The 23422-nt window shown below is 40.9% G+C and overlaps 1 protein-coding gene across 2 annotated transcripts in view; it reads left to right on the top strand.

Annotated features, from left to right (window-relative positions):
• Positions 1-23422, top strand: part of igf2bp2a (insulin-like growth factor 2 mRNA binding protein 2a) — a 49434-nt gene that overhangs the window by 6420 nt on the left and 19592 nt on the right. For both annotated transcript variants that reach the window (XM_078261738.1, XM_078261739.1), the window contains exons 3-4: positions 20849-20897; positions 21770-21821. In XM_078261738.1, coding sequence (XP_078117864.1) covers positions 20849-20897; positions 21770-21821 — 101 coding nt within the window. The remainder of the gene's footprint in view (positions 1-20848; positions 20898-21769; positions 21822-23422) is intronic.

The raw sequence follows: 23422 nt of genomic DNA, 5'->3' as shown, positions 1-23422 counted from the left end.
TAAAACGGGTTCACTACTCGGAGATGGTTTCTCCATCCGCAGTTTGGGCTGAGTAACACCATTCATCCAATGGGGCACTTATGCCTGTGTTTTTATTTGTGACCTGACCATTACACATTATCTCTCACTAGTTGTTATTATTGAATGATGAGAGTAATGGAGAGACGGCCCACGGTAGAAGTAAAACAAACCCTCATTGATTAGAAATGAGAGGCGTGAAGCCTTCTTGAACTGAGCCTCTGAATCCATTTTTCTTCTGTCTGCAAGAGAATGTGTCACTGATGATACATTGTCATTGATACATCTTCTCTTAGTAGAAAATAAAAATAAAAGTTGAATTTCTGCACACTGTTAGCATTGAATTTATTAGAAATGCAACCCTTTCAGATGACCAAATTTATTTCTAATAAAGTCATTTTCAGTGCTGACAGTGGAATCGTTTTACATACCTGTCTACCAGGCGTACATTAGACAACTTTTAGTTTGCTGTTAGTACAAAATAAAAGTGTGACTATCGTCCCAATCCGAGACAGGATAAGCTGTTTTGAGCAGATGTTTGAGGATGCGGTTTAGCTAAGCAGGGTTGGATGAATTGCTGGAATCTTAAATGTGCTGCATGTGAATATTTAATGAATTATAAATAATGATTATGAGTATTGCAGTTTGTACCTAAGTGCTTTTTTTGGGGAAGTCATTTGAAGATGTAACAGCTGTCTTTTCTATATCCCTCTGTTGCTCAGTCTGTCTGTCTATCTGTGTGTGTGTGTGTGTGTGTGTGTGTGTGGTAGTGGGGGGGGGGGGTATTATATACATGCAGATATGTTCACACACAGCTTGAGGACAACACTAGAGAAGAAGAAAAGCTTTAAAATTGCAGCTGAAAGCTACATGCCGGATGTAAACTAGGGTTTCTCAGCCCTCAGTGTTTCATGCTCCCAGTGGGCACCCAAGGGTGTGGTTTCTGTGGAAGGATGGGCAGCTGAGGGGCACAGCAGGTGGCATTCTCACACAGCCAGACCCTGTCCTTGTCCCATATCAACACCATATAACCCTGCTGGAACTGTATAGCTCTGATGGGTCTTGAGCAGGTGAAATGAATATGGCGTGAACTCCCAACAGCCAATCCGAGTGAGCCACGGGACGTAATGCTTACATGCAGCCAATCCTATGCAAAGCGGTCGAGTGGTAGGGACGAGGCTCATAAAGAGGCTCTGTTACACTGGCTTACAGTCTTAAACTGGGAATGATATTTGCCTGAAGCTTCACCCAGGTCAAATGGTCTTCTTAATCTCTTCTATCAGACTTTTGCATCTTGCATATTTCTCGGTCTATTATCTTGCTTTTAATGTTCCAGGTAGAGGTGTGGCGCCAGGGGTGGCACCGGCCCCCCTTAAATCTGATTGGCCCCCCTTTTGGGTCCCTTTACTAGAGTCAGAAGGTGATAGGTAGTTGGCTTATTAGTATCATGGATGGATTACTGAAAGGGACTATCAGGTACAGGCCCTCATGCCCTGGACCCGAACCTCTGGATAAAATGACTGTTAACATTTGTTGTTGGAAAATCTGATTACTATAAAGTAATGGAAAACATTTTATATATTTGAAATGCTCATCAATGGGACAGGCATTGCAAATTAGCCCAGGCTATACATGCTGTGGTGTGTGGCATTGGTTTATGCTACATACTTATACCTTATGCAAATAAACGATCACAAAGAGACACAAAACAACCAAACGAGACATGTCCCATAAAGAGACACAAATCTACCTCAGAGAAGTGCAAATTGACCACAAAGAGATAAATAATTACTTCAAAGAGACGCAAAACAACTGAAAAGGCACAACATGACTACTAAGAGATGCAAAATACCCACAACAAAACATAAAAAGGTTTTGTTTGTAATTAAACAAAGTCATTTGACATGTTGCTGTTCAACTGAGTGTCAATAACGTTACCTCGTCCAACCTAAGCTTAAAGGCTAACTACACCCTAAAATTCTGCTAGAACCCTCTCTCCCGGCATATTTTAATTAAACATTTTTTATACCCACCCCTGGTTCCAGGAACATCCCGATATGGTGTAATGATATAAAATAATATGCAGGGATTTTCTGTATGTATGCCTTTTCTCCCATGTAGATGAGGGAATTTCTTTTGATATGTTTTATTATGTCTCTGTGAAGCAGCAAATGTAAAGAAATACAGTTTTCTGACATTTACAGCACCTTGATGTGGGAGAAAATCTGTGCCATTGTGCTCGTGAATATGTGTGTCCGTGTGTGTTTACAGGTAGCGCTGTATTCAGTTCCAACTGTTCCAGGTTAGGTTCGCCCCGTTGCCATGGGAACCAGTTTTGAGTGTTTTGCTTAGTTATAGGAGGAGAGCTCGAACGATAAAGGCTTTCAGAAAATGAACCCAAAGTCCTCCAGTGTACAGAACACCACGCAAGCTGCAAAAAAACAAAAGTTGAGTTTACTGCATGCAACACCCTACAAGTGATCATTATAATATATTTTGATATTGCTGTCAAAATCCTTTGATTACAGCTTAAATTTGTCATAATCTTCTGTCAGTTTGGGGACCCTGTAATTTCCACCCATTTCCCAGGAGACTGCCTACCGGTTATTGCTGCAAGCCCCGGCCTGCAGTCCAGCCGTGTGTTGGTATGGCTCACGCTATGGGCGGTGCAGTGGTCAGAGTGCTGATTTTATATGACAGTGAATACATAGCCTGGTAAGGTGCCTCAATAAAATGCCTGTGTAAAGCTATCGCTTCATTGAAACCTTCAAGTGCTCATTTTCTTCCCACAAGTGTGGCAGGGAAAACTGCTGAGTGGGCTGTCCATCTATGTCACAGCCGCAGCCCTTTTGTGACCTTTCCTATTCATAAACCCACTTGTAGCCACCATTTCCATCTTTTTCCATATGTATGCAACGGAAGCTGGGAAAATCCCCCATCAACCGAACAAGTCATCTACAGTAAGGTCCGCACACAGCTGAGCCTCAAACACAACCTGGAACACAGTCTGACCATTGTGTTTCCTCTATTTCACACTGTCTCTGAAGGAAGAGGAAGACATGGAGAAAACTTCCTAGTCAAATACATGTGTATGACCCACACACATGTTTATGCTTTCATCTCTGTGTGTGTGTGTGTGTGTGTGTGTGTGTGTGTGTGTGTGTGTGTGTGTGTGTGTGTGTGTGTGTTTGCGTCTGCGTGGGGGAGAAATGAGCACTGCTGATAGAGGGCAGCATTTCATCCCCCTGTCAAGGAGGCTGGCTGGCTGGCTTTGTGAGGCTGCTGTTGGCTTGAAGTGGCTTTACCCCTCTCCCAGAAGACTGTGATGGGTCTGCTCACAAACAGGAGGATTTCTGATTATGTGTGTTTGAGACATTGAAAAATATAAATCATGTACAGTATATTCTCAAATCAACTCCTGGCTGGTAGTTTGATGTTAAATGAAAAGTGTTTTAATGGAATATCCTAACATTGAGCAGTCACATCTTGAAACTGTCCTCATGGTCAACTTTTCTTTTAGTTTTAACACAGTGCACAGTTGTAGGTGCACTGTTGTAAATCAGAGGTCTGTTGGTCATAGTTAGTGTTTATGTGAGTGTATTATGTTTTATGCCCTGTTATTTTTATTTATTATTTTATTATTTCACTAAAATAGAAGACCGGTTGTTTGTCCATTAAATATGAAGCTACAACTAGCAGCTTATTGGCTTAGCTTAGCATACAGACAGGTCTGTTTTTGGTCTTTATACTAAGATGAGCTAACCAGCTGCTGGCTGTAGCTTCATATATAGCATACACATATGAGAGTGGTGTTGATCTTCTCATCTAACTCTTAGCAAAAAAGGGAATAAGTGTACCATAACTATTCCTTAAATGATTTTGGTTCTTTTTGTCAAGTGGAAAAACATTGATTCTCTTTGTGCTCTTGTCATTTCTTTAATTAAATGTCTGTGTATTAGTTCACATTTTAAAACATTCGCCGTCTGCAACCCTTATGTTTTACAGAACTGAACTGTGGCAGCGGTTGCAGGCTGTCCTTTAGTTTCAGCAGTAGTAGTGTTTAGCATTTTGCAATTGTGATATGCCATAAAGCCTGTTGTTTTACACAGCGGTGCTTGATCCTGACTATGATTTGCTGAGATGAATAGGGTAATATGGGCCAGGCAGGTGCTAGAGAGTAGGATGGCTCTGTCTGCCTCCCTGCCAAGCGACCCAGCGCATGCCAATACACAGTCGGTCGCAGTGTGAGTGAAAGACAGAGCATGTATGTGAGAGAGAGTGATAGTGAGAGAGCAATGGAAAGACATATATACATAGACATATATATAATAAGTATTTGCAGGGGAAAGGAAGGGACCCTATGGGAGTCCTTTTGATTGTATCACACCAAACGTCAGGTAGCAGCAGCGTATTTTCATACAACCACTGACAACACGGGCAGTGAACAGAATGTGAAAAAAACTGTTTGTAAATAGTTGCTGTCTTGCTGACCACTGGCTAATATTTCCCTGGAGGCCCAAAATGTTTTATCATGGAGGGTTCATCTGTGTGTGTGTGTGTGTGTGTGTGTCTGTCTCACTAAACAGTCTATACTCAGGGTTTCCCATGGGTGCAGTAGCTGCTGCGGTAGCTCTACTGTACACGAGGAGTACACAGTTCTGAGTTTCTTAAGCGATTATGTTCCCATTTTAAATGCACTGTTTTTATGTATAAAACATCATGAATAAAACCGAGAAAATATACGTGCATGTTGCTAGGATACCGCCCAATTGATTGATTTATTGGCCGTATGCGTTTAGCATAGACTTCTTGGTGCAGCAGTTGCAGCACACTGGTTGCCCAGCCTGCGCCTCTGTCTCACGCATGCAAACAACATTATGACACTGATTGATGAATTGCCCGTCCCTGTCAGGTTAAATGAAGCACACACTGACACAAATCCAATTAAAATTGAAGAGTGCCCCTATAGCAGAGCACGATCTTGTTGAAAAACCCAAAGGCAAAAAAACGGACATCTTCAGCTCACCAGGATAGTAAATATTTGATGCCGAAGCAGCCATGCATGAGTTCTTTTTGGCAGGTTGCAAACGTTAATGGGGTCTTGTAAGATTGCTTCTTTTCCCTCCACATTTATTGAACATTAATAGACTCATTCTGTGCATGTTCAGGGGATTTTAATTGTGATTAATGGTGAATTCCACAAGATGTAGCTGTAGTTCACCTCCTCGCTCCAGGGAGAGTCACAATCGCTTTCCACTGCAAAATTCGGTTCTTGTCTTCCCTCAATCCTCCTTCTCCTCCTTCCTACTTGTGCATGTTTTGTGTCAGCGTACCATGTCATGTGTACCAACTAGATTGCGTGCTTTGTCTCTCACCACCTCCCTCCAGTTCACAGTGTCACTGCTCCCCTGGCACGGCGTGGCAGCGCAGAATGAAGCCGACTGTGTGTTAGCATTGGCGGGTTTAAATAGCGTACAACTCTATGTTATGTACTGTAAGCTGAATGTGAGCTGCCCTATCAGATAGTGTAACAGAGACAGGCAGTTTATTCTTAGTAGAGTCGTGGTTACCACTAGTGGAATTCTTCGACAACAGTAGACGCCTGTGTGTGTGCGTGTGTGTGTGTGTGTGTGTGTGTGTGTGTGTGTGTGCGTGTGCATTGCATATATTTGTGTTTGTAAGTGCCTCTGTCTTCCTGCCATTCCCCTAAGCGGGAGGCAACAGTTCATTTCAGAGATGGCTGCTGAGATGGTTTTGTTTTAAGTGGTGTGAGGAGTGACTCCAGGCAGGCCTGTTTCCGGTCGCTTGACATTGTGGGAGAATAAATTACAGAGATATAGAATGACAAGCTTCAAAGGCGAGTTTGATGTCAAAGAGACAGTGGTGTAGATGTGGAGCCGCTGAAGATGATGCATCAAATATGCTGCACTTGAAGAAAAGTGTAATTTAACCAGACTTGTGTTCATTGTACCCTTGACGGATGCACGGCCACCTCAGGCATTTGTAGAGCATTTACACTGTCGTTGCTTCCTCCCCATCACCGCACATCATCAAAGCTGCCATATCCATATGCTCAAGGCACATGATTCACAACCAAGGTCCACACACACACACACACACACACACACACACACACACACACACACACACACACACACACACACACACACAGATGGACTCTGACTAACAGACATTTCTGAACTATGATTTGCTTTTCATAACACTGGCCATTTCTTGTCCTCGTCCATGAAATGCAGCTCACCACTGCAGATGTTTCTACAGAGATCCGATTATGACAAACAATCTTATCATTTGTGTTTGTGCTCAGATGGGCCAGGCCTTCACACTGACTCAGTGCTTTTCAATGCAGTTTTGTTGTGGCTGTCTTAAAGGAACATGGTGATTTATTGGGACTTGGACTTGGGCTTGGGCTTATTCACTGTATCCCCCAGAATTAAACAAGTCCATACATACCCTTCCCATCTCCGTGTGTGTCGTAACTCTCCCTGACGCACCCATCGCTAGCCTAGTTTAGCACAGATCCTGAAGGTAACCGGCTCCATCTAGCCTACTGCTCCCAATAAGTGACAAAATAACGCCAACATGTTCCTATTTACATGTGTTGCCTTCTGAGAATATAGTTCCCAGTATGTATACGGTTAGAAGATGGCTGTGTCTCATGTGACCTTGTTATTTGTTCATGCTGTGACTATACAAATCACAACATGTAAATAGGAACATATTGGCGTTATTTTGTCACTTATTGGGAGCAGTAGGCTAGATGGAGCCGGTTACCTCCAGGATCTGTGCTAAGCTAGACTAGCGGTGGGTGCGTCAGGGAGAGGTACGACAAGCATGGAGATGAGAAGGGTATGTATGGACTTATCTAACTCTGGGGGATACGGTGAATAAGCTAAAGTCACAATAAGTGGGTGTGTTCCTTTAAGGAATGAGCCTAATAGCCCTTTCAACTTAGACAGGGTGTTTGTTAAAGAGGGGAACCAGCCTTGCATGTTTTCTGCCAGGAATGATGAAAGCAGTCGGCCTGTAAATGCTTGCAGATTTGTTTTGGTGTTTCTGTGTGAAGGAGAGTTGTAAGCCAGAGTACGGCTGGAAATAGTTGTCAAATTAGTGGACTGCACCTTTGAATATCCTGTCTAGCAAAACAGAGACTGTCTCTAATTGTTATTAATCTGTGGATATTGAGCCAAAGCCTGACATGTGTTTTGTTTGTTTTAAAGCTTACTACCGTGTTTGTGTGTTGTTGCATTCACATACTGTAGGATTTTGTCAGAAAATCAAACCTGGAAGACAAACAATAAACAAACATAAACCATTGCGGAGGCTGCAGCTTTTTTTGCAGACATTTGGGCTCTACTGAGTGCCTTATAGTCACATATATGACAACAACAACAAATTACATACAACATATTATATTCCCACACAGCATACAGGCATCCTCCAAACTTCCTCTCAAGCCCCCTGCCTCATTTCAGAGAGTAGGTCAGGATTTGGAGCCATTTTGGCTGCAGGATTAAAGTCTGACAAGGATAATGCCACTTCAGCCACTTGCTACTCACGTGACACAAGATGATTCAAGGTTTTGAGAGGAGCACTACTGTATGTATGTAATTAACGTATTGGAGGCCCTTATCCATTTAAATCCACCCATAGTAGAGTTTGTCGCCCATAAACGATAAAAACTGCTCTTTTACAGATGACAGATATAATCCAGTCTCTAATGCTTAGAACTATCCATTGATGTAATTTTAACCTTAAAGTTGTTTGTACTGCCCCCTCAACCTGCACAAGTGCGTCCTATATAGGTAATCCCAGCGCCTTGTTAATCTCTTGATGGCTTATCGAAGTTACCACACTTCATTTACTTGACCAGTCTTTACTCACTGAAAGTGTAAAATTGCTGCTAGTCTGCAGTTCATTTAATCTCTTTATCTGTTTTTATCTATCACTGGTTCTGTTTTCCTTTCCTTGCATGTTTATTTTTAAGAGGCGTCAATTCTTTGTGATGTTTATATTGGCTTATGTTAAGTCTTAAGTGCAATCAAAAGGATAAACTGATAGACATAGATATACTCTTTATTTGTGGTTGATTCCTATCATTCTTCTACAGTAATTATTCTTAACTTCCAGGTGTCTACATTCATTACGAGTGTTGAAGCATTTAAGTAATTATTTCAGGGCTGAATATCAATCAGAATCATTTTCATTACCAATTCATCTGCCGATTATTTTCTTGAATCATTTATTGATAATTTGGTGTTTAAAATGTAGTGTGTTCATAAATTACTAAATAATTCTAATCTCAAATTTTCAGAGCCAAAAGTGACATCTTCAGATAGTTTGTTTTGTTTGACCAACAGCAAAAAATCCAAAAATAAATTAATGATAAAAAATTAAATTTAAAATGACATAAAACAAAAAAGCAGCACGCTGGCACCAGCATTTATTTGCTTTAGTGTTGGCAATTAATTTTCTGTCAGTTACCTAATCGATGAATTGATTCAGAATTGTTGAATTGTTTCAGCTCTAAAATACTTAGTAATTACTTAACACTTGTTTAAATATATATATATATATATATATATATATATATATATATTCAATATACATATACATTTATATATTCAATATACATATACATTCAACTTTCATTTTATCTAAAAGTTTGAGATCAAAATAAATATATAAATAAATACAAACATAAAGAGGCTAAGACAACTATCACATGCTACAAAAGAGTAATGACAATATGACAAATGACAATATTTTCCAAAACCATCTAAAAACAATGCATTTAAAAGCACAGTGTTATTTTTCAGATCATTTGAAATGTACTTAAATTTACATGAGTGATTTTGTAAGAAGCACCATGATCAAACTTATTTAAACTCCAGCACATGTCAGCCAGTGTCTCCAGGCCTGGCACCGGTTCGCGATCCTGTGTTTGAGAATTCCAAAAGCTTTGTTCTGCTGCTGTTTGGAGAGCGAGGACTCCTCAGTGACAGCAGCTGTGACTGGCAGGGGTGTTTCCAAATATGCTGCTTATTGACCAGGCTTGTTTCTGTTTCTCAGAGGATAAATCTTAGTAGTAGCAGTTTGTTTATTGTCCCAGTGGGGAAATTAGGTTGCAGCAGACATTGCATGGCATTTTTGGCAACAAAAGAGAAGAAAACAGAACAACAATGAACACAGTTTTAGACATACAGTATATACAGACATCACTACATAACATAGATCAAGGCACTCATACATAGGGGGCGTCCAGACTGGCTGGAAAAACAACAAAAAAATGTACAAGAAATTTGATGGCCTCTTCACTCACCCCCTGCTAGTTGCTTTCCTCTGTGAGGAACTTCCCTGCATACAGGGGGAGGGGAAAGAGAAAAGGTAGTACGTTCATGTGTGTGTGAACAAGTAAAGCTCTCCAGAGGTAGCTGGAGGGAGTAGTGAGACGGGTAGAGAGAGGGACGATGAGAGACAGACTGTAGACGAGCAGGAGACAGGCAGGGAGGAATGCAGGCGGGGAAACAGTTTGAGGGCTTTCGTAATGTTGAGTGTTGTGAGTGCGGTATTGATCCAGGTTAACCCTGTTGGGACGTACACCTATGGCAGGCGGGCTCAGCCTTCCAACTACAGTATAATACCTCATGGTCGCCAGATTAAAGGATGAGACCTAAGGAGCAAGCTGTACAACTCAACATAAAGCACCAGAAGCAGCCATGAGGAGCAGTTAACAGCGGACCCACACTGCATCGCCGCAGTATGAGCTGGTATCCACCTGTCAGTAGCGCTTAGCACTAAGGTGTGTGTGAGAGAGACACAGAAAATACATCAGTGTGTGAATGTAGAGAAGAGTAGGCACACCAGTCAGCTATACATTAGTTAGTGTGTGTGTTAGATGTGTGTGATTGCATGTGTCAGCTGTGTCCCTGTAGGCTCGCTGCGTGCCTGTCAGTGACAATGCTGACTACGTGCTTTTTGACAGGGGACTCAGAGGAGTCCTCAGTTAGTGAAGTAGCAGTGTGGAGGGGCATGCAAGCGTTTGATGTGTGCAGGACAGGACAGAGCAGCGTGGCACATGACTCTGCAAGTCCTCTCGAATCATTTTTCTGTTATTTAATTTTTTTTATGGCTGATGCTTGTGGCTCATTGGCAAGGGAAAAGGTTTTAGCACAAGTAAATTGAATTGTAAACATTGTAATTGCAGCAGATTGAATGTTTTCTGCATTGTGCATTGTTGGCAGAAATGACTTCTGCACAGGAATGCACATAATGTTTAATGTGTGTGTGTGTGTGTGTGTGTGTGTGTGTCTGTGTGTCTGTGTGTGTGTGCCTGCGTGCGTGTGTGCGTGTGTGCCCACATCTACTACTCAAGCTTGTGTGTGTGTGTGGTAACCGCTTTTAAAGTCCCCCTCCATTCAAATATATATTTTGCTAATGATTACTTCACTTGGAAACTTGAAACCTCCAACGCACAAATACTGAGAATTCAGACAAAAGAATATTTGTAGGTGTGTTAAACATGTCTGAAGAGGACTGAAACATTAAACATTTTAACTGGACAAAGTTGACATGGACATGTTGTGTATTTAAAGAAATATGTGGGGTCAGTCGTGTTACTCTATCCTTTGATAGGTCTTTGGAGGCTCCCCATTCAGAGGTTTCATTGAGGTTTTGATGACATTTAATTTTTTCCTTTGGTAAACTGTAGTGTTTCATTGTCCAGGTAGTACTATCAGACTAACACATGAGATCCAATACCGTTCTGACTTGTTATTACAATGTTTGAGCTTCTTACTGCAGAGTATTTTAATGGTTCCTGCCTCTGTAGTCATATACTTGCTGGAAGAAAGTTCAGCAAAACATGAATTAAGATAAACGTGGGACATAAATGTGTTTTGCACCAAATGTAAATGTCCAGATTTAATTTCAAATATGTGGATGCATGTTCAGAGCCATATGGAGGGGCTTCAGTTGCCATGTTAGAGCAAACTGTTATTTTATTAAATAGAAATGCATTGTGACACAGCGATAGGCAAATGGAACATTTTAAAGTACTAATTTAATTGGCTTAGTAGGCATGACGGTAGATAATTTGTTTTGTCAGCTGGGCACCCTGTGGCATTTTAGCACTGACTGAAAATTAATTTGTAGTGATTACACTGGAAATATTTGTATATCTGCTGCAGAATGCACATTGGACATTGGACACTCCAAGATAATGTCTGTATGTGTCTTATCTAATTATAAATAGTTATTTTCTTCATTTCTTTGTGACATGGCATATCTTTGAGCTGATTTGTAATGGAAATCAGAACACCCTCTACAACGCTTCTATTGATATAGTTGATAATGAGCAAGGACTTCGCCTGAGTCATTTAAAATATATTGAGACACTTGTAATTATCCCCATCATGTGATTCTAAATCTATACTTGATACAAGATATTAATCTACCTGAAATTTCCCATGCGTGCCAATGGACCTCGTCAATTAACCTTGTACCACACGTGATAGGTGAAGGAACAATGTGCGGTCTCTCCTTATTTACATCTTTCTACTGAGCAGCTGAGTGAGTGTTGACAGCGAGTAGCAGACAGATGTCAACAGGAAGGCTGTGGCTTCCATCAGTGCTGCATATGTCTATCTGCCTGGCATGTGTCTCCCTGCCTCGGTGCCACAGAGAAAACCTATGCGTGAAGAGAAACAGGCAGGCAGGTAAGCCTGCTGAATTCTGATGTCCTCACCTGCCGAGGGCTGGGAGGGAAAACAGAAGCACCTGAGCGCTACTGAGATGAGATGGTTAGCAACACCATGGAGCGGCAGCTTTGTTCACTCTGCAGTATCAGTGTAAAAAATATGTGGTTAGGGAACAATGGCGAAGAGCAGAGAGAATAACTGTTTTCTTACTTGATGGGGGGAAAGATCCTTGATGAATACAAATGAATGCCCAGATGAATAAAATGATTTAATAAGACTGAATGTGAAGGGAACTGTCACCAGAAACAAGTATTACTACTTTAATAATATTATAATATTGTTTTAGATGAACCAGCCTATTTGTTTTTGTCTCAGGGGTATTTCTACAATTTAAGGAGAAATAAGCAATTTTCCCACAAACTGTCTCTGAAGGTTTTCCTTCCCCCTCAAAAACAGTCAACATGACGCTTTGTTGTAGTGATTAGAGTGATTATTCAGTTAGTTAAAGCTGCTATAGTCTATATTTTGTACGTTTAACAGTGGATCAAGTGACTCCATAAATAGTCAAAGGTGTCTCATGTATTGACAAACCCATAGAGAATTATCACCAGACTATGCAGTCCCCTTTAGCTCTGCAGAGCGTTTAGGCGTCTTTCACTTCATTGTTTTGCTTTTACAGCACACGACTTAACTGTTTTGGTTCACTCTCATCATTCCCGGCAGTGACGTTTCCATCTGAAGCAGCTGTTTTCAGCAAAAAAAAAAAAGCTCCGATAAACTCACTCTACGCTACCTGCCCAGCACCAAATGGCAGACAGACCAAGTTAGACTCTCCCTTTGTGTTTGTAAAGTATGACAATGATAATGATACTTGACTCACTAGCAAGCGAATCCTGCAAGTAACAAAGAAAAGGGGCCTAACTTTTTTTCCCTAAATTGAGTCAGTGCTTTCTCTGACAACTGCCCTGACAAGTTCTATGCAATCCTTCAGGTAAACATGGTTAAAGGTTGGTACCTTCATGACAGGCAGACCTTTCACTAACGTTGAATAAAATGTTGAGTCTTAGCAGCTGATATTGTTTTTAAGGTCAAGAATGAACTTTTAATCTCAATTTCAGTGTTGATCTTCTAATACATTCGAGTACATTATTTAAAACATAATGAATAAACCATCTATCTATACTTCCAGATGTCCTTAATATCAAAAAAATATCCTAATCATCTCAAGAATCTTCCAGAAAAGAGTAATTTGGTATTAATTAGAAGGAAAAATAGGAATGTCCTTAAAAGAAAATTTCATGTATTATTGCAAATTTTGCTCTTCATAAATGTTGAAGTGTGTGCTTGCCTGTAGATACATTTCCCATTTTACATGCAGACCTGCTGTGACTGCACTGACTAAAACATGATTTCCATAACGCTCGCAATTAAGCAGAATTGTTGAATTGTCTTTATGTTCCTTCTATTAATACCAAATTCTTTCCAGGAAACTCCTTGAAAATTTAAAAGAAGTACAGCCAAGTAAAGTAGAACATAATATCTAATATAATGACATATATGTCTGTGTGTTTTGGTCTGAGCACTCTGACTCAGACTGATATCTAACAAGACGTAGGTTGGGTTTGTTTGTCCTGAAGGTAAATAACAATGCATAGACACTTCTCTCATACAAATCCTGTTATCTCTGTTCCACAACAATTGGATGGGCCTTAGAGAAGTGCTTAGGAGCACTACACAGAAATGGCCTGAGCTCCAACTTAATCCAGCAACAGCGAGCGGGACACTGGGAGGGAAAAGAGGAGCAAAGAGACATCTTCCACACAGAAGGGTCTCGTGAATATTGTTGACTTGTTGCTTCCTCTCTGAGATTTCGGGCCATTTAGGCGCTTAAGAGCTTAAGGATCAAAGCTAGAAATTGGGTTAATTCAGATTAAACGAGTCTACAGTTGGTGTATAAGGACCACCAGACACTTTGACCAACCCGCCAAAACTGACCCATATAAGATAGTGCTGTTTCACTTCTACACTGAGCATGAATTGACCTTTCTATCAGTGGTAGTTGCAGCAAGATGTAAAGGAATAAGAACAGTGCATTTGTCAGCTTAGAGCTTTACATTCTACAATACTGATGATGCAAGAGCTCAGATACATGCACATATAGCTGTAAATGTAGCAGATTGTCAGATGATCACATTATGCTGCACTCAGCACTGAAACATCGGACCGCTACACATACAAGAAACAGACACATTAGTGTTGCTTAGACAGTGCATATCACTGGATTGTAATATGACCATGTAATAGGTGCATTATCACATGCCTACATTGTGATTTATGACTGCAGAGGTTTTCATTTCCTATTTTATCTACATGGTATGTAGGGCTGTGATGAAGGCCAGATCATCTTTCATTTCGAAAGTCATCAGTTATCTTGTGTGCAATATAAAGTCTTGCATTGGACTGTTTCTGGACTGATGTGGACTTCATCTGTCTGTTGTGTAATCAAACGTGGCTTTCAGCTGAAACACAACATGTTTCACAAGGGCGAGGGGTTGAAAAATAAAGATTTCTGTTTTTTTCTGGCATAACATATCTGGTGATATAGCTCACCGTTTTAAGGAATGAATCATTTTATTAAGCATTAGGTAACAAATATTGGTGTGTAACAACGGCGAGGCAGTTTTTAATCAGAGACGGTGAGAGCGTTGACAGCTAAATGGACACAGGAGAAAGGAAAATAACAGTTAAATGGAGGAAAACAAATTTGATGTTGAAACAATATGGTGTGAGGATTCTAGTAGAGGTGACTGTGTTTGTGAGGCAGTGCACTCCAGACAGGGCTGGTGGACTGAAAGACTATTTAGGATGTCTTTTTATTCGTCTAGAGCAGCGGTCCAACCTTTTTTGTGCCACGGAGCAGTTTCATGTAAGACATATTTTCATGGACCGGTCTTCAAGGTGTGGCGGATAAACACAACAAAATAAAATTATACGACCAGCATGAAAACAAATATCTAATAATATATATAATATGAAAACAAATGTAAAATGCATGAAAAACACAAGTTACCTTAACGATGTATCAGTGGGAGACCTGCGCTTGTTTCTGTGCAACCAAACGGTCCCATCTGGGGGTAACGGGTGACAGTGATACCTGAAGTGCGTTCCTTATGTCCAGTTTATTCCGCGATTTTGTTATGATTGCTGTCACGGCAGAAAATCGGGGTGCTTGGTCTCCATGTGCCAATTAAGTTTTGAAGGCTTCATTGCCTCATTTGCTAGCTTGTCGCCACATATTATACAGAGCGGCCTTGGCCCTTGAGTATCACCTGTTGCGATAAATCCGTATTTTAAGTAGGACTCCTGGTATTGTCTGTTAAATTTCTCTTTCTTTGAAGTTGTAGGCTCCTCTTCTGTCTCCTCCTCCACGGGCCTTTTCCCCTGAGCAAAAAAGCTCTGCGAAGACGTTTGTTTACTTATTTTTTAGCAAGTTTGTGGGCTTCAATGCGGTAAATATCACGTGACGTGTCAAGAGGAAGAGAAGCGCGAAAGACGGGAGAGAATCCCGTCATTTTTCAAAATAAAACATCTTTCAGACTGACAATCAATTAAATGGAAATAATGTTATTTATTTGTTTCTGTGCGTCCCAGTACCAAATGAACCACAGACCGGTACCGATCCGCGGACCAGTGGTTGGGGAACACTGGTCTAGAGCGAGAGAGCCTCCCTGCTGGGCACAGGACAGCACGCCTTGTGAGCCGATCTCTGACAGCATGGGCATCCGCACAGAGCTGGGAGGGAAACAAGGCTTTTAAAGGCCTTATTAGACTGAATTCTTGAGCAGAGAAGGAAATGTTTAATCATTCACTCTTGTGGGTTTCTGTTAAAAGACGAAAAAGGTTTAAGGAAAAAACACTGACTTTTTGGGGTTACAGTTCTTAATGACATGAGTGACTTTGACTTTTTGGAGGGCTTTTAAAGAACAAAGTACGTTGAGTTTATGGCAAATTGAATAACCATTGTGCAGTCTTCATTCTGACTGTCTAAGAGACGTTAGAAGAAACCTGTTATTTATCTGCGTATGCCTTTTATCACACTATTTAATTTAACAGCAATTGAATCAATTCAACAATCTCTTAAATAATATGAAATAGAAACCTTTAAAAGCACTCTAGTATCTCTAGTATCAATCTGGAACAAAATAATCTGAACTCAAACGTTAATTTACGAGCCTGTCTTTACTTTTAACCACATTCACATCTCATGGTCTTCATCAGTGAATGGAGCTGGCGCAGGTGTCATCACTTAGCTTAAGATGTAGGGAAAAGTAACTAAGTGCTATATTTAAGTACATTTTGCTGCTAATAATTCTGCACGTTTACTTAATAAGACTTTAAATGCAGGACTTTTAGTTGCAAAGTGTATTTTTATACTTTTGCTACTTCAATTCAAGAAAAATATCTCAATACGTCTTCCACTGATGGACAAGTGTAGGTTACGTGATAACAACTTGTCATATGTGGTCGTTTATAGTCTAGATTTAATAGACCATATCTCCCAAAACCTTTGACTCACAGTATTTTGTAAATGCATCCTATATTTTAGATTGTGTTGTGTTTTATGTCTATCATTTGTGGTGGAATTGTTTCCCAGACTGTCCTTAGCTGTTTTGTCTTGTCCCACCACTTTTCTTTGCTTCCACCAAAGAGAGTTTCATTTCAAAGACAGACATGCTCTTTATTCAATCATCTGTCTACATGCAGCCCAGTGATTCATGTCAGGTGGACTCCAGTTGGAGCTGATGTGAAAATGATTCAAAACTTTTTTCTCTAGGATATAAATAAAAATATTTTAAAAAGTTGCTAATTCTATCAAGCCATTTGCACATAGAGTTCATTATTCCTTACCACAAGGCTGCAACTGACGATTAGTTGTCGATTAATCTGCTGTTAATTTTTTTGATTAATTGTTTGAACTATAAAGCATTAAAGAAAGAATGAAAAAAGGCCTTCACCATATCCTAGAGCCCAAAGGGACGTCATCAAATGTTTTGTTTTATCTGATTAACAATTCAAACCCCAACACATTCATTTTGCCTTAATGTAAGACCAAGAAAAGCAACAAATCTCACATTTGAGACCTTTGCCTTGAATTTTGACTTCAACAATTAATCAATTATCAACTAATAGAAAAAAAGTCATTGTTGCAGCTCTTACAGTTCTTTACACTTAGTTACAACCAAGTGATCTCAGCAGGCCAGCTAAGTCTCTTCGGTCCAGAGACACAAAAGCGTTAAATGTTGATCAAAAGGTGAAAGAAAAGGAAACATCGCAAGGGATAAAAACACTGCAGGAAAAAAAGGTTAGAAATAAAGATTTTAAATGTATAATTCACACAGGGCTTTTGATGATCAGATGTTCATCATTAGGAACACTGCAAATCTCTAGCGAGGGATGAATACCCTCTTTTGTCACCCCTCTGTCCGCCCTCTTAGAGGTTAAAATTCCTTTGACTGCTCCGCATGCATGTGTGTATATTAATATGCATGCGTGTTCGCAGACAAGGTTTCTTACCTCGTGCAGGTGGGTGCAGTAAATATTAGCTTTTCAAATGAACATGGCCACCCTCAGATATTTAAAGGCTGAAATTGAGAGGCTTTTTTTTCTCTTGGCAGGCTGCTCCAAACCAACAGCAGACAGCTTGGTCACATTCAACAAACATTAAGTAACCATTGACTTCAGTCTGTATCTTCTACTGCGGCACATTTTGGACTGAAAGGAGGAGCTGAAAAAGAGCGCTGGGTTCACGTTAAATGCAAACAAACAGATATTAGCAGAAGCCTGCTGCTTCATACAATATCACTGGGTTATTCTCGGATTATAAAGCAACACATATAACCTGAGGACATACAGTTCATGTCTGTAGCTAGACATAAACACTGCAAACAGACAATAGTATATGTTGCAGGGTGGCTTGTATCGTGGGCCTCTCCCTACCCTGGAGACAGACAGACAGACTGACAGAAAGCAGTGATCTTATGGTCAGCCAGCGGCCACAGGCATGCTGAAAATGAGACCTTGAAGAAGAACTGTCGGGAGTCACTTTTTCCGAGAGATGTCCATTCAGGGAGCTATGCATATTTCAGGATGACAGACAAGCAAGTGGCCTTCAAAACATGTACAAGCTACAGAGAAAAGTAAAGAAAAAGAAGTCCTGCTGATGTGAACATAGTGGGACGATATTGATAAAGAAAGCCTACCGTTATATCTGTTCTCCAGGAGTTCGCCTCACCTGACAGCGAATCTGCCTATGTGCTTATTAACTTTTAAAGAGCACAGAGGACGGCATCACTGTGCTGTAGTTCAGCGTCATCTAGTCTAACATTACATCAGGGTTACAGTTGGCAAATCAATTAGCAAAAACACAATAGTGAGCTGGGCCCTCAGAGTCTACGGGGCTATTTAAGCAGACAACGCTGAATGAAAGGAGCTTTTAGTTTCCATACTGGGCAGCTCTGGGATGCCAGCGTTTGGAGCTGTTTTGGGGTTTGGAGTGGGTCTAAAAAGCTTTTCAGCCACTGCCTGCTTTTGGACTGGTTGTTTACTACGTTGAAAAAGGTGATGTGTTTTTAGTGGTACAGGGTGATTTTGATCGGTTTACCCTTGTTTGGATAGCAGTTGCCAAGAGAGATCTTTCATCGAGCCACTCGCTTTAAACCACCATCAGCGACAGAAAGCTTGCAGGCCACCGTGTGGTAGGATACGCTGGGAATTGTCAGTTTTTGTTTTCTGTTTTCTATGCTTTTGTGTCCTCTGTTTCTGTGGTAGGAGGCACATGGCAGAGGAAAACCCAAACTTAAGTTATTTTTTCTGTTGTTTCATTTGTGAATGTGAATCGTTATAGCTGTTGTGTATGTGTATGCAAGTTTGTAATCGCTTACCTTATAATCAATAATAGTAGTTTATTCAGTTACTCCTCAATATTTTAATAAAAGTGCTTAAAGTTCAGATGGAGAGATGAGGAGAGAAGTGAAGAGGGCTGTCGTAAATCCATGTGTTGCTGTGTCCTCTTCTTTTTTTTTTTTTTCCATCAAGCAGCACAATCAGAAAGAGTCATTCATTCATGTCCAGCTGCCGGCTCGTTCCTCTCGTCTTCTCCTCGCTGTTGACAGGAAATTCTGACCTTTTTGCAGGGAGACGTTTTTGGAGAGTAAGATGCAAAACCTAGATGAAGAAATGTGTGTGAACACATGCATTCAAGGCAGAGCAATGATGCTCTCCTGATCCACCTCTCATTATCGCTTCTTATTACCTTACTTCCTCCACTTTATTGCTGTACCTCTTCGTTCCCCACTCTTGGTAATGGCTCCTAATTGTCCTTAAATGATTTTTTTTGGGATGCGGTTGCTCAGCGGTGTGGCTTTTTCTCCGCCAGCCTCCCTGCTTTTTAAATCAGCAGCTCTCATGCGGAGCTGGACTCTCTAACATTAATGCAGTTGTTAACAGCCTGTGGTCACCGGGCGGTTTATGTGGCTGTGCTGTTTGAGCTGACACGCTGACTGGAGGTCGGAGGGAGAGTGGAAGCCTGTGTGAAAGCTCTGATCCCAAAACGACCGGACAGAGAGGGATGCTGTCCTATTTGAAAGTCAATCTTTCTGTCTTCTTTGACTGTCATGTTTTGATAAATAACTAAAAGATGTAGTTAAACTAAGCTCATTCACATCAGACTCAGAGTTTGATCATTTTCGTTGTTAATCATGAATCAAATTCGCAAAGTTGACAAGTAACAAGTAAGAAAAATTAGGATACAAATGGAAATGAAGGTGAATTAAAAACAAAAGTGATACATTTTCATGGAATAAATGAAAATCGTGTTTATTTGTTTATTTGTTGCCCTCCAGGCACAAGTTATGTGTGTGCGTGTGTATGTGTGTATCTGTCTGTCCATAGCTAATCTCACATACTACTGGAACCATCAGCTTGAATGTTTTTACTCAAGGAACTTTTGTGGTTGCGGTGATTCACAATTTTTGAAAAACCTATTTTATTGACTGCTCTGTTTTATACCGTCATTGACGGCTGACTCCTCACTCTTCTTAACGGGCCGGTAGGGGCCGCAAGTGATCAACAACTGCTTCAGTCAAAAGGTCTATTGCAAGCTACATTTTGGCCATTATTGTGGCTCAAAGACTGATATCCATAGAAAGTTTACATTTTGAACAAGACTATCTGCAGATTAATTCGGCACTTACTGTGTTTTTAACCACTAAAGTAAGTTAGTTATATACAAGATGAATACATCTTCGCCGCCATCTTGACTGTACGGCAGCCGGCAGTGAATATTGATTGAGATTGTCTTTTCTTTTTTTGGAAGGGGAGAGGGTGACACCTGGCAGAGTGCACTTTTCTAACTCTTTCTTTCTTTTGTTCGCGCCTAAAACAAAATCTAACCACCTGTAACTTCATCTCCAGATGATTATTTTTCATGCAGCACTAGTTTTCCAAGTTAATTTCATTTCCGGCACCTTTTGATGTATCTGTAAATTGTAAGACTTCTACTTTAATTTTGTTACTGTTTTCTTTGAGGGACAGTCTCAAATAAAAACAACTTTTAAATTACAAATGGGCACCCTGCGTTGTGTTTCATCATTCTTGTTGTCAGATTACAACCATTTTCATTGAAACTTGTTTTTCATGTTTGTTTTTTTCCCCACGTTTTTTGGTGTCATATCCACGACTCGTAGTGAGAGTAGTGAGAATAGCATTGAGAGTCAGTAGCTGCTGTCTAATAAACGTCTTCAGCTACACACCTAGATTTCCTTCAGCAGCTCTACGACAGTCCTTTAATTTGTGATACTGTCTAATGAGCTGTGGGCATTTACAAAGTTATATGACACTAACTGTTAGATTACACACAGTACATTTCTGACTCTGCATTTCTGCCCTCATCACAAAGCGTCTCTGCTTCTCAGCTGTTGGATGTGTATATTGTATACATGAGTGAAGTTTGGCTTTCCTGTTAACACAAGAGATGACTGTAACTCTCAAATGTGTGAGTGTGTGGTTCAGGTCTGTTAAATCCACTCCGTCTGTGTCTCTCATCTCTGCAGGAGTCGGAAGATCCAGATCCGGAACATTCCCCCTCATCTACAGTGGGAGGTCAGTTGTTTTTCTGTGTGTACGTGTGTATGTATGTGTGTGTGTGTGTGTGTGTGTGTGTGTGTGTGTGTGTGTGTGTGTGTGTGTGTGTGTGTGTGTGTGTGTGTGTGTGTGTGTGTGTGTGTGTGTGTGTGTGTGTGTGTGTGATGCCCAGTTGAAGCACCATGTAGCACATAAACCGACCATGAATCACCAGCTTTAATGTTGTATTTCTGTATTTTGTGTGCATGTGTGTTTATATTTACGTCAGTTTATTTACGTCGTTTGTTACTGTGGGGATGACCCTGTGTCTGTGTGTCAACATCTGTAACCTTGCTTGGGTTCAAGTTGTTTTTTACTGTGTGAGTGTGTCTGTGTGTACATGCAGTGATAAATAAAAGGAGGAGTAAACTACCTCATTGGTAATTTTTAATATCATTTTTGTGGTCTTTATTATAGATCAATATTTGGAATATAACAGAATAAAACATTACAACATTGCAACATTACATTACTAATGTAAACAACCTTTTAACAGTACATGAAAACATTAATCATTTAAATATAGTTTTATGTATTGTCCATGTATTAAAACATCTCTCAGTCATTTTAGGAGGTATAGCAAATGTAGAATCTTGCGCTCTGAACTTTACATTTGGATGACAGATTGTAGCTTTAAAAAGCATTTTCCAAGTCCTTCATAAGTTGTTAGTAACAACAACCAATTTAGATAAAAGATTTACTAATCAGCTAGTAAAATCTAGTGTGTGTGTGTGTGTGTGTGTGTGTGTGTGTGTGTGTGTGTGTGTGTGTGTGTGTGTGTGGGTATCCATGTGTGTTTTTGCATCAGCATCCTTAGTTGTCTCTAACCCACGCTCTCATTTCTCCCTCAGGTTTTGGACGGCCTTCTAGCTCAGTATGGTACTGTAGAAAACGTGGAACAAGGTACAGAGCTCTTCCTCTCCATGTTTTCTGCACATCTCATCATCATCATCATCATCTGGTTCCAACTGTTTAATGCACGTGTCTATTTAGCAACACACAAACACAGACCTCCCAGTGAGTCAAGTCTCCCTGTGTGACTTAACTTCCACATTACCATCATCCCACACACCCATTATCTAAACATAACCCATCTTTGCATATAAATCAGCCTTTATCATCTTGTCTGTCTGTGTGCATGTGTATCTTTCACAAACGTTTGACCCAGAGAGAGCAGCGTTTGAATTACATGCAGCTTCTTTAATAAGTACTGTGTATTGCCACTGGTCCCTTTAGACTCAGCGTATGGATTGAAGTGGGTAGACATGGCAGACGTCCAGTAGTAATGTGTCCATATGTGTGTGTGTGTGTGTGTGTGTGTGTGTGTGTGTGTGTGTGTGTGTGTGTGTGTGTGTTTATGCCTGTTTGCTTGTGTGTCTGTTTTGGGGAGGTGCATCATGGTAATGGGGGAGGACACTGTAGGCGCCTGTGGTGAGGCTTTTGATCGTCTGATAGAGCACACACACACACACACACACACACACACACACACACACACACACACACACACACACACACACACACACACACGGTGTCTCTCTGTGCGTCAAAGCAGCCAAGTCATGACAGGTGCTAAAAGACAACACAGCAGAGAAATTACTCCTCTCAGAGTTTCTCAGATGCTGCCGTAAAACAACCCACTTCATCTGTTCTATACCAGCGCGCATTTCCTCCTCTTCCTTCTTCCTTAGTCCGGTTCTCCGAGCGTCAGAGTTGCTTGGTAGCAGTGCGTGATCAAAGCTTCCAGAGAGCCAGCTTACTTGTGTATCTTAAGTCGCTCTCTGTGTCTCTGTCCAACTTCCTGTCTGCCTGTCACTTTTTCTCTGCCTGTGTTTGTGCGCACTGGTTATGGGGTAAGGTTTTGGAGGAGTCCCATGTTCTTGTGTGGCACGGTGAAGGCTGCCCGTGGCGGGGCAGGGCAGGGCATGCGTGGCGGGGGAGAGCTGGCTGTGAGTGCTGGGGCCGGGCCTCATGCCAGGCTCTGCCCACTCACCCTCTCTAAGCCAGCTGGGCACTCTCACTGGTTTTTAACCCTTCCAAACCTGCTGTCCGCAGCACACTCGCAGGTTTGAAAGTTTTAGTTTTCATTTACAGACTTTATCTGATGCCTGTTTTTATTTTCTAAAAACACTATGATACTGGCAAATTGCCTCGCATGCCTATTTTCTAAGATATCTAAAAAATCTACAGTGGATGTTTTGTCAGCAGGCTTTGGCATCAGTTCTCACAAAGAGCAGTGGCTTCTTTGTTGATCATTATTTTGACATTTAGCGGTTACACAAACAGATCCTTCATTGACAAAGCAGAGATGCCATTGTCTCTTCTGACAGAGGTCCATCAATAAGACATGTTGTGTTTCTTTTTCTCTTGCTATCTCTTTCACTGTCGCTCTCATTAAAGGTATAATATCTAGTAAGTATTGTTTACTGTTTGTAAACACACAGACTTCAAATTTGCCCTCTCTTTCCCCGGCTCAACAAGCCAGAGAGAGAGAGAGCAGCAGT

This window comes from Sander vitreus, chromosome 11, assembly GCF_031162955.1.
Source record: "Sander vitreus isolate 19-12246 chromosome 11, sanVit1, whole genome shotgun sequence".
Taxonomy (NCBI): domain Eukaryota; kingdom Metazoa; phylum Chordata; class Actinopteri; order Perciformes; family Percidae; genus Sander; species Sander vitreus.
Note: the sequence above shows the minus strand (reverse complement) of the source record. Positions and strands in the feature narration are given on the sequence as shown.